We start from the raw sequence: 12,043 nt of genomic DNA, 5'->3' as shown, positions 1-12,043 counted from the left end.
AGCTTTGCTGATAACCAGAAACTAGTAGTTAGCCATTTTCCATTTTCCTTTTCACTCCACTTACAAATTTAATCCTGAGAAACGTTTGAGCAAAATGAATCAGCCCAATCAATTTGGGCTGATTCAATTCAAACAATCAATTCCTCACCTACACCTTCAATGGGAGATCACAAATGAAATTCAAGTATTTTCTAAACTTATCTACCTTTCTTCATATAGATTATCTTGTGTGCAATAAGGGATGATTTATATGCTTGAAGTAATGACTGCAGACTGGAAATTTCAAAGATTTCTCCACGGTGTGAGTCCTCTGGTGTATCATTAGGTAGGAATTCTAACTGATACCTCTCCCACAATCAGGACATTCAAAGGGTTTCTCTCCTGTGTGAGTCCTCTGGTGTGTCACCAGATTAGAATTATCACTAAAGCTTTTCCCACAGATAGGACATTCAAATGGTTTCTCACCTGTGTGAGTCCTCTGGTGTGTCACCAGGTTGGAATTCTGTCTGTAACGTTTCCCGCAATCAGAACATTCAAAGGGTTTCTCTCCTGTGTGAGTCTTCTGATGTGTCACCAGATTGGAATGATTGCTAAAGCTTTTCCCACAGATAGGACATTCAAAGGGTTTCTCTCCTGTGTGAGTCCTCTGGTGCGTCACCAGGCTGGAACTCAGACTAAAACTTTTCCCACAATCAGGACATTCAAAGGGTTTCTCTCCTGTGTGAGTCCTCTGGTGTGTCACCAGATTGGAATGATTGCTAAAGCTTTTCCCACAGATAGGACATTCAAAGGGTTTCTCTCCTGTGTGAGTCCTCTGGTGTGTCACCAGGTAGGAATTCTGACTGTAACGTTTCCCACAATCAGAACATTCAAAGGGCTTCTCTCCTGTGTGAGTCCTCTGGTGTGTCACCAGATGGGAATTCTGACGAAAGCTTTTCCCACATATAGGACATTCAAAGGGTTTCTCTCCCATGTGAGTCCTCTGGTGTCTCACAAGGCGGAAATTATCCCTAAAGCTTTTCCCACAGATAGGACATTCAAAGGGCTTCTCTCCTGTGTGAGTCCTCTGGTGTGTCACCTGGCTGTAATTATCACTAAAACTTTTCCCACAGATAGGACATTCAAAGGGCTTCTCTCCTGTATGAGTCCTCTGGTGTTTCACCAGATTGGAATTCTGATTAAAGCTTTTCCCACAAATAGGACATTCAAAGGGTTTCTCTCCTGTATGAGTCCTCTGATGTACCATCAGGTGGGAATTGTGACTGAAGGTTTTCCGACAGATCAGACATTTAAAGGGTTTCTCTCCTGTGTGAGTCCACTGGTGTTGAACCAGGTGGGAATTCTGACTGAAACCTCTCCCACAATCAGGACAGTCAAAGGGTTTCTCTCCTGTGTGAGTCCTCTGGTGTGTCACCAGGCTGGAATTATCACTAAAACTTTTCCCACAAATAGGACATTCAAAGGGTTTCTCTCCTGTGTGAGTCCTCTGGTGTCTCACCAGGTGGAAATTCCGACTGAAACTTTTCCCACAGTCAGGACATTCAAATGGTTTCTCTCCTGTGTGAGTCATCTGGTGTATGACCAGGTGGGAATTCTGACTGTAACATTTCCTACAGTCAGGACATTCAAAGGGTTTCTCTCCTGTGTGAGTCCTCTGGTGTGTCAACAGATTGAAATTATTGCTAAAGCGTTTCCCACAGATAGGACATTTAAAGTGTTTCTCTCCTGTGTGAGTCCTCTGGTGTGTCACCAGGCTGGAACTCAGACTAAAACCTTTCCCACAATCAGGACATTCAAAGGGTTTCTCTCCTGTGTGAGTCCTCTGGTGTGTCAACAGATTGAAATTATTACTAAAGCTTTTCCCACAGATAGGACATTCAAAGGGTTTCTCTCCTGCATGAGTCCTCTGGTGTATCACCAGGTGGGAATTCCAACTGAAACTTTTCCCACAATCAGGACATTCAAAGGGTTTCTCTCTTGTGTGAGTCTTCTGGTGTTTCACCAGGCTGGAATTATCACTAAAACTTTTCCCACAGTCAGGACATTCAAAGGGTTTCTCTCCACACTTATAAGATTTCTCCATGGAGTGAATCCTCTGATGTATTATCAGGTGGGAATTACGATTGAAACTTCTTCCACGGTCATTGAATGGGTTTTTCTCCTTTATGGTTTCTCTGGTGTTTCACAAATTGGAATCATAACTGAAAGTTTTCCAACAATCAGGACATTCAAAGGGTTTCACTTTTGTGGGAGTCCTCGGGTGCTTTATCAGGATGGAATTCTCACTGAAACTTTTCCCACAGAAAAGATGTTCAAATGGTTTTATTCCTTTGTGTGCATCCTTTAGTGTCTCATGACCTGGGAATTTCTACTGAAGCTTTTACACAATCTGCACAATCATATGTTTTCTCCCTGCTGTGAGTTATCTCATGTAACACCATGTTGCCATGCTCACTAAAGCATTTACCACATTGGGAGCAACTTTGTGGCTTTCCTCTTGTGTGGAGGTGCTTCCATGAACCACAAGGGAGCTTTTGTGACCACAGTTTTTGCCACATTCAAGTAATTAGTATGGATTTTCTCTTTTCTGGCTCCTCTAGTTCATAATCAGTTGTGATTTGCAATCTGTGGTTTTTCCACAATAGGCAAATCTATGGAGCTTTTCCACAGCTGATATTTTTGAGGAGGTCAAAATATGGATGATGCCTTATTTAGTGGTGTTTTCATTCAAGCTGTCTTCTTCCTCACAGGGAGAGGCCTGCATTACTGTCTGTTCTACGTGACTTTCCTTTACAGTTTCCTCTCCACTGACTTCCAGATATTTCCCTCTTTTGCTGAATGATAAATAATCTTCCTTCCCCTCATTTAATTTATCCTTGAGTTCTGCATAATCTGCTTATTCTTTCTTGATTTTCTCTCTTTTGTCAAACAGCTGCTGGAGGACGAGCAGATTTGTATGGTTTTCTGCAGGAAATGAAAAATATTTTGATTTTTGGCTTGATTTTCTTCCATTTTCAACACTGATTGTTATTTACAGTTGTCCAGACTGCTCTTATTGCCATCCTTTTCATCTGTAAGATTCAAAGAAAAATGTAACTTTGTTTGTAAAACAGTTAAAGATGAAGTAGAAAAAAAAAAGTATACACCACTTTTGCTCATGTACGTCCTCAGCTGCAAATAAGGGCTGAAAATACTGTCTACAACCCCTCTGGTGACATCTTTGTTCAAGTAGTCCTCACATAGCCTAGCGCAATTGGAACTTGCGTTACTAAGCAGCTCAATCATTAAGCATCATGTCACATGACAGTGCCAACTTACATCTGTTCCTCTGTAGTTGTTAAGCTAATTATTGTGGGTTGTTAAAGGCAATTTCATATGACTGTGACTTGCAATTTCCTGCCAGTACATCAGAGGTGGGTTTCAGGGGGTATGGTCTGGTTCACAAGAACAGGATCCAGAAATCCGGTGTGTATTTGCGTACCGGGTCCTCTGGAGGCCCGTACCGGAACGCTCACTCCCCTGGCCTGCCCTCCCTCACTCCCCCGCCTGCTCAGCCGCCGCTCTCTCTCTCTCTCTTTCTCTCTCTCCCTACCTCTCCGCACCATGCCATTTTGCCAGCCCAGCCAGCGGGGCTGCAGCTGGGCCAGCTGAAGGGGCATCGGTGGCAAGCAGTAAGTGAAGTGAGTGCCGGTCCGCATCCCTGCCCCCCCCCCCTTTTAATAATAATAATAAAAATTTTATTTGATTAGCCGCAACCCTCTCCCGAAGGATTCGGGGCGGCATACAATCAAAACGGATAAAAATACACATAAGACAAACATATATACAAAAAGAACAGAGACATATACATATGTGCATGGAGGAGAGTTGACTTATAAGTGAAAGACAATTAAAAACACAATTTAAAATCCCCTTAAATAAAATTACTAGATTAAAAAACCCATCAGGAGCGTTACGAAGTTATGGTTGAGCCAGGCCAGCTATTTGGAAAAGGTGGGTCTTGAGCTTGACACGGAAGGAGCGGAGGTCAGTAGTGGTCCTAATATCCGGGGGGAGGTCATTCCACAGGGCTGGGCCAGCCACAGAGAAGGCTCTGCTCCTAGGCGCCGCCCCATGGCACTGTCTGGTGGACGGCACCTGGAGAAGTCCCTCTCTGTGCGAGCGGATGGGTCGTAGGGATGTATGGGGCAGAATACGATCCCGCAGGTAACTAGGTCCTGAGCCATGGAGCGCTTTAAAGATCGTAATCAAGACGTTGAAACGCACTCGATAGACCACAGGAAGCCAGTGCAGCTCGCGCAGGAGAGGTGTCACATGGGATTACTTAGTACTCCCCATAATCACCCGCGCGGCCGCATTCTGGACCAACTGCAATCTCCGAGTGCATTTCAAGGGAAGCCCCATGTAGAGAGCGTTACAGTAGTCCAGGCGAGACGTCACCAGCGCATGGGTGACTGTGCGTAGGGCGTCCCGGTCCAATAGGGGGCGCAATTGGCGCACCAGGCGAACCTGGTGGAACGCCCCCCTGGCCACGGCTGTCACATGTTCATCCATGGACAGCCTGGCATCCAGGAGGACGCCCAAATTGCGCGCCCGCTCCACGGGGGCGAGTTGAATGCCCCCAATGGCCAGAGATGGAATTATCTGGTTGAACCGGGGAGCCGGAACCCACAGCCACTCCGTCTTGGAAGGGTTGAGCCTGAGTCGGTTGTCATCCATCCAGACCCGTACGGCTTCCACACACCGGGACATCACTTCGACGGCCTCGTTGGGGTGGTTCCAGGTGGAAATGTACAGCTGAGTATCATCAGCGTACAGATGATATCCCACCCCGAAACCACGGATGATCTCACCCAGCGGCTTCATGTATGTGTTGAACAGGAGTGGCGAGAGGACCGACCCCTGTGGCACCCCACAAGTAAGGGGGCTTAGGGTTGACCTCTGCTCCCCTGCCAACACACGTTGCGTCCGGCCGGAGAAGTAGGAGCCGAACCACCGCAAAACGGTGCCCCGGACCCCCAACCCCTCCAGTCGGTGCAACAGGATACCATGGTCGATGGTATCAAAAGCCGCCGAGAGGTCTAATAGGACCAGGATAGAGGAACAACCCCTATCTCTGGCCCTCCAGAGATCATCTACCAACGCGACCAAGGCCGTCTCTGTGCTGTGCCCAGGGCGAAAGCCGGACTGGCGCGGGTCTAGATAATCATTCTCCTCCAGATGTCGTGGAAACTGAGAAGCCACCACACTCTCTACAACCTTCGCCAAAAAGGGAAGGTTGGAGACAGGACGATAATTGGCCAGCTCCGTAGGGTCCAGGGAAGGCTTCTTGAGCAAGGGTCTCACCACCGCCTCTTTCAAGGCGGCCGGGAGAGACCCCTCACCCAACGAAGCGTTCACTAGGCCCAGGAGCCAGTCGCGTGTAACCTCCCAGGATGCCAGTACAAGCCAGGAGGGACACGGGTCCAGCAAACATGTGGTAGGTCGCAGTCGTCCATGCAATCTGTCCAAATCCTCGATGACAACCAAGTCAAACTCCTCCCAAAAAGGTTTCTCAAGACTCGCCACTGGCGTCTCGACTGGGCCACTGAAGGGGACCCAATCCTTCCGGATTTGAGCGACTTTATCCTGCAGATATTTCCCAAACTCCTCTGCCCTACCCTGTAAAGGGGCCTCCCGCGGCCTCTGAAACAGAAGGGAGCGGGACACCCGAAACAGGGCGGCAGGGCGGTTCTCTGCGGATGCAATGAGAGCAGCACAATATTGACGTTTGGCCGTTCTCAATGCCACTAGGTACGTCCTTAAATGGGCTCGTACCTGTGCTCAGTCAAATTTGGATCGGGAGGATCTCCAACGACTCTCTAGGCATCTCTTGCGGCGCTTCATCACCCTTAGCTCCTCGGTGAACCAAGGAGCCAGGGTGGATCGTTGCCGCCGGAGAGGCCGCAAAGGCGCCACCCGGTTCAAGGCCCCGGTAGTCGCATTATTCCACGCGGCCACCAGGTCCTCTACCCGAGGGCGGGTCAGGGCTGCAGGAGGTGGCCCAAGCTCCGTCTGGAACCTGTCTGGTTCCATCAAGCGCCTGGGGCGGAACCATCTAGTGTTTTCTGGTTCCGCCTCCCCGCAGCGAGGGGTAGCACCAGGGAAGTCAAGTCGGAGGAGTGAGTGATCTGACCATGACAGAGGAGTGATGGTTAAATTCACTCCTCCCACATCACTCAACCACTGGCGAGAGACAAAAACAAGGTCCAAGGTGTGACCTCCCTCGTGTGTCGGGCCCTGAATCATTTGAGTCAGGTCCATGGCTATCATGGAAGCCATGAACTCCCGAACCCCCTCTGATGCTTCTCCCACCGACGGCAGGTTAAAATCCCCCATCACTAAAAGTTTGGGGGTCTCAACCGCCACCGATGAGATCAGCTCGAGGAGCTCAGGCAGGGTCGCTGATGTATGGCGGGGAGCCAGGTATACTATCAGCAGGCCCAACTGCCTCCCAGGGCCCCATTTCACAACAAGGGATTCACATCCGGACGTCTGTGGCACAGTGGACTCCCTCGGCTCTAAGTCCTCCCGGATAATCACTGCTACCCCACCGCCCCTTCCCCGGGCCCGGGGCTGGTGAAAGGAGTTTTGCCAAAACTCCTCTTGCTGCACAATTGGGACCGGTCCGTCTTTCCTGGCTTTCAACTTCTCTTGTCCAATTATCTTCTCCTGCTCCCCCTCCCCCCTGCACGGTCTCAGTTGCTGCTTGGAGGGGGAGAGATTTCTGGTTTTGCAGGGCTGAGAGGAAAAGGGGACGGAGGAACAGGCCCTCCAAGGCTGCCCTCCCTTGGCATTTTTGCAACCAAATTCCCCCCCCCCCAAAGAGGACCCTTCCACCCGAATACTACAGGGCACAGCAGGCTGGCCCCATAACTGGGCAACATGTGGAGAGGCTGCAGCAGCTGCGCTCTAAATGGAGAGAGAGGAAAAAAGTTGGATTCTCTCTACTGCAGCCCTTAAATGGCAGAGAGAAGCCAAACTCCCCCCCCCATCCATTAACAGAGGAGCTGCTGCTCCCTTTTTGCCTCCCCTCCCCCCGGCCTCCTCCCTCCCAGTGGTCGAAGCACCTGAAAGGGACAGGCACGCTGCCACAGCTCCACTGAGAAGACTTTTCTGAGGAGAAAGTGCTCTGGTCCGGCTGCATCCGAGCTGGTGGAGCGCCCGTGCAATCACAGCAACCGCGTGGCTCACCTGCACTGGCTGTCTCCCTGGTGACAGGTGGGCGACCAGCTTGCAGGTCCTGAGGAGAAGGCGTGTCTCCATTTCTGCCCGACAGGTGATGGCAAGCATTTAATACTACTTGTAATATTTATAATATAAAATCCTAATACTTAATACTTACTCCTAAGTATTAAGACTTTTGCTGAATGGCACATAATACACTAATAGGAAATGAGAGGGGAGGGGAGGAAGGAAGGAAGGAGGGAGCTGGGAATGAGATGGAGGTGTGTGTGTGTGTGTGTGTGTGTGTGTGTAGGGTGGGGGTATTAGAGAGGGAGGAAGTGTGTGCATGCACACATGCCTATTCGGGAGGTGGTGGGAAGATTTTAAGAACTTTGGAGTTAATCCAGTATAAGAGAAAGGGAGAGAGGGAGGAGAGTGTGTGCATGCACACACACCTATTTGGGAGGTGTTGGGGAAATTTTAAAATCTTCCGGAGTGAATCCCTTCCCAATTATTTGTCTCCAAAGGTATGCGCACAAGTGCCTGGGTCCATCCACTGCTTCCACTCACCTCCTCCCCCCTCTCCCTTTTCCCCGCTGCTTTGATCAAATCACCAGGAGAATCGCTGGGGCTTTGACAAGGAAGAAGTGGGTTTGTGCCAGTGGCGGATTTTTAGGGGGACAGCGTGAGAACCCAATATTCTAATTCATTATTACTAGTATGTTTATTAAGAAGATACATTCAAATATTAAGAACCGAACACCTTTCTTTTCTTTCCTTCCTTCCTTTCTTTCTCTACTATATTGTTTTGCTCATTTCCACATTCTTAAAAAAAAATCCCTAAATTATCTAAATGGGATCATTTATAGTCAAGTTAATGAATCTGAGCTAAAGCGTTTGTCACAGAGTGTAATCAGTTTTGAACAAGACTTCTAGAAGTCCTTTAGGGTTAGGGTTGTGATTCCTAAAATGTGAGAGGAGAGAGAGGAAAGAAAGAAAGGAAGAGAGAAAGGAAGAAAAAAGAAAGGAAGGAAGAAAGAGGAAGGGAGAGAGAGAGAAAGAGAAAGGAGAGGAAGGTCGGACTGCTAACCCTGGCACTAGACATGGCTTTAGAAAATGCTTTGAAACAGCACAGCAATCTAGTGTTGGAAGGGATCTCGGAGGTCATCTAGCCCAACCCCCTGCCCCAGCAGGAAACCTTATCTCATCTGGATTATTTTGGTGCCTCTAACAGAAAGGAAAATTGCCAGAAAGGAGAAGAAGTTTACTAGGACAAGGCTGCTGTGCAGAGGAAGACAGAGATAGTCCTTGACGTATGACCACAATTGAGGCCAAAATTTTGTTTGCTAAGCAAGAGTGCTGTTAAGTGAATTTCACCACATTTTCCAAGTTGGCCTGCCCACCCAGTCACACAACCACCAAGCAACTCCCACCTCATCACATGACCACTGAGCTACTCCCACAAAACAGGCTACACTTACAAAATAGGTTCTAAAATTTTTTGAAACCCACCACTCCAGAATATCCACTGATTTTGCTTGTCAGAAGCTAGCTGGGAAAGTCACAAATGGGGATCGTGAGTGTGGGATGCCACCACCATCATAAATGCGCAACTCTTGGCAGAACCCAAGTTGGTGCAACTCCTTTAACTGCACCTTCAAAACCACAGTCACTGCTGACATGGGGGTCACGGAACAAGTGCTGGGATTAACACAAATTTTGTCAATCAGGTGCACGTCTGCTTCTACTGTGCCATAGTAACTCTGAAGGCTCAGGGAAGAAGTGGTAAGTGAGGACTACCTGTGCAACCAAAGATGGATTAAGCACAATTGAACCTGGTTAATACATGGATGGGACAGGAAATACCATACTTATTGGCAAGACATGGAAATAAAAAAACTTGTAAATTTTATTCTTCTGTCATTTTCAATACACGTGTGGATTAAAAACTATAACAAGAGGGCAACATCAAGATGCAATGGGAGACTTTAACTACCCTGATATCAACTGAGAGACAAACTCTACAGCAAGTAGGAGATTGAATAGATTCGTAACCAACTTAGCTGACAACTGTGTCATTCAAAGGTTAGAGGAGGGAACTAGAGGAAAAACTACACTCAACCTAATTCTTACTAATAGAGAAGCGATAGAAGGAGTTGAAGTTGTCAGAGCCTTGGGAGAATGACCATGTCTTACTGGAATTCAATATAATGCAAACACAAGCAATAGAATATAATCCAACAAGTGTCTTAAACTTTAGAAGAGCTGATTTTAACAAATTCAGAGCCTAAGCAAAATTTCATGTATAAAAATCCTAAAGGAGAAAACAGTGCAAGGAGTGTGGGAAATATTGGAAAATCTATATATATAAAAGCGAAATACCACTCATGCATTATCACAAAATCTCCAGAACCTTAAGCCTACACACCTCAAATTTTCCACGTACGTTCCTCTTGGTTTCTAGGTTCTCACTAAGAAAGGATTTTTCAAAATGACCATCAGAGCATTAGTATTTCATATATTATTATTAACATGCTCTCATGCTAACGAGTTCTACTCCACCTCCTAATCAGAAAAGAAATCTGTTCCAAATGCAAAACACAAGCAGAGCAGAGGAGATTGAGTTTCAGTTTTACTTTCACAGAAGGAAGCAGTTCAAGAACAGTTCAGCTAACCAACAGCCAGGCTCCTTCCTGTCTCCTTGCTCACACAGCAAATACTGTTTCACTTTCAAACTAGCTCTCTGATGCTAAGGCAGCAGTTCTCAACCTGTGGGTCGCGAGCGGGAGAGCGGGTGGTTTAGTGGCCCACCTTCTTTGCTAGTTCGGGTGGATGGAGAAAGGAGGCATGCAATTGGTGCAGGAGTGCTTTATCAGAAGCCTCCTTTCTTTCTCTGCCTGCCCGAATGAGTGAAGGAGGTACTGGCCCCAAACCGCCCGCTCGCCCGCATTCAAACCAGCCCACCCCCTCCTGTCTTTCAGCATGGGCTCTCTGGAGGGGGAGGGAGGTTCTTTCCAAAGACTGGCTTCTTTCCTTCCCTCCTGCGGCTGGAAAACAGACATTTTCACAGCGGCGGCATAAACACAATCCCGGGCAGTTAGTTCCAGCTTTCCCTTCCCCAAGCATATCCCGTTGCTGCTGGAGCCGCTTTTGCTGAATCCAGTGCGGCAGCGATGGCAAGAAGCGGCTGGCAGCGAAGCTCTCATGGCAAGAGTCGTGCTGCCGCACTGGATTCAGCAAGAGCAGCTCCAGCAACAATGGTACCAATAGGGGGTGGGAAATCCATGCAGAGGAAGGAAAATGCATGCATTCCCCACCCCCTCCATTGGAAACGAGGCAACTGTCAAGAGAGAAGAGGGCAGCGCACGCCACGTGGGCTTGTGCAGCAGCCGAAGAACAGGAGGCGAGGTGACCACAGTGTGTGTGTGTGTGTGTGAGAGAGAGAGACAGACAGACAGAGACAGAGGAAAAGGGGGAGAGACAGAGACACACAGAGAAACAGAGAAGGGGGAGGGAGGAGAGAGAGACAGATACAGAGAGAGAATTACAGAGACGGAGAAAGAGGAACGGAGGGGAGAGACAGAGACACACACAGACAGATGGGGGAGGGGGAGAGAGACAGAGATACAGAGAGAGAATTACAGAGAGACAGAGAGAGAGGAAGGGAGGAGAGAGACAAAGAGCCACACAGAGAGAGAGACCGACAGACACAGAGAGACAGAAAGAGAGAGAAAGAGAAAGAAAGGAAGAATTGGTGGCTGTTTTGTTTTTTCTTTCCTTTTTTTCTTTTTAAAAAGCATTCTTTCCACTTAGAGCTGGGAGCCTGCTCTTAAATTTCCCAGACAAAATTTCATTTATTTGTAATTAGAAATAAATATTTCACAATATATAATTACATATTGTTTTTGTGATTAATCACTATGCTTTAATTATGTTCAATTTATAACAATAAAAATACATCCTGCATATCAGATATTTACATTATGGTTCATAACAGTAGCAAAATTACAGTTATAGAGTAGCAACGAAAATAACTTTATGGTTGGGAGTCACCACAACATGAACTGTATTAAAGGGTCGCGGCATTTGGAAGGTTGAGAACCTCTGTGCTAAGAAGTTCTACTCCACCTCCCCACCTGAAAAGAAATCAATTCCAAGCTCTGATGCTAAGAAGTTCTACTCCCCCTCCCCACTTCAAAAGAGGAGTTTTACTTTCACTTTCACAGCAGCAAGCAGCTTTACTACAGAACAGTTGAGCTAAGCCATGTCCAGGCTCCTTCCTGTCTCCTTCTTGCTCACACAGCAAATACTGTTTACACCTCTCAACTCTCTCACACACTGACAGGATGCTAGCCAGATAAATATCAATGGATATGGTAGAGGCAGATCCGCCCCCCCTATTTTTCTCCTCAGTTCAGATGAATCTGTTCCTTCGACTGTTAACACCAGTTAAAGGGAAAAGAGGCAAAAACACAGAAAAAGATTTACAGATGTGATTAAGAAAACACACGGGAAGCTGCACAAGTATCATCAAACTCATCCTCAAGTCAGTAAACAGGCTGTAAAAAAGTATACATCTAATAAGCCCTATGTTAATCAGTCACAAATGAGATCAATGCCTTGGACTAATAAGTATTTCTTTGGTTTTAAATATGAACCTCAGATTGATTACTCCAGGGACAAGGTTGTTGATCTCGGACCCCGGTTACCCTGTGCCTGATGCCATGCTCCAAGTCAGGTTCCTGTTCAGTGAAACAGAAATAAACAATGAACTACAGACTTCTCAGTATGTATTGTTTTATCTTCCACACTTCGGCATGATCCGAGAAACACCCAG

The 12,043-nt window shown here is 47.3% G+C and overlaps 1 protein-coding gene and 1 long non-coding RNA gene across 4 annotated transcripts in view; both read right to left on the bottom strand.

Moving 5' to 3' along the window:
* The window catches only part of LOC309384259 (uncharacterized protein), an 87,444-nt gene that overhangs the window by 4,448 nt on the left and 70,953 nt on the right, over positions 1 to 12,043 (bottom strand). For 2 of the 3 annotated variants that reach the window (XR_014173991.1, XM_081937530.1), the window contains exons 1-2: positions 11,865 to 11,945; positions 466 to 3,071 (exon numbers count right to left, since the gene is read on the bottom strand). Coding sequence is in view for 1 of the 3 variants with exons in the window: in XM_081937530.1 (XP_081793656.1) it covers positions 466 to 2,083 (1,618 nt within the window). In the remaining 2 variants the exon portion in view is untranslated. Of the gene's footprint in view, positions 1 to 465; positions 3,072 to 11,864; positions 11,946 to 12,043 lie in introns of those variants that run through there. The other variant, XR_014173990.1, reaches the window with a different exon arrangement.
* LOC309384299 overlaps positions 1 to 12,043 on the bottom strand; it is a 291,422-nt gene that overhangs the window by 277,436 nt on the left and 1,943 nt on the right. The gene's annotated exons all lie outside the window — the stretch shown is intronic.

Source organism: Natrix helvetica, assembly GCF_964273705.1.
Source record: "Natrix helvetica genome assembly, chromosome: 1".
In the NCBI taxonomy this organism is placed as follows: domain Eukaryota; kingdom Metazoa; phylum Chordata; class Lepidosauria; order Squamata; family Natricidae; genus Natrix; species Natrix helvetica.
Note: the sequence above shows the minus strand (reverse complement) of the source record. Positions and strands in the feature narration are given on the sequence as shown.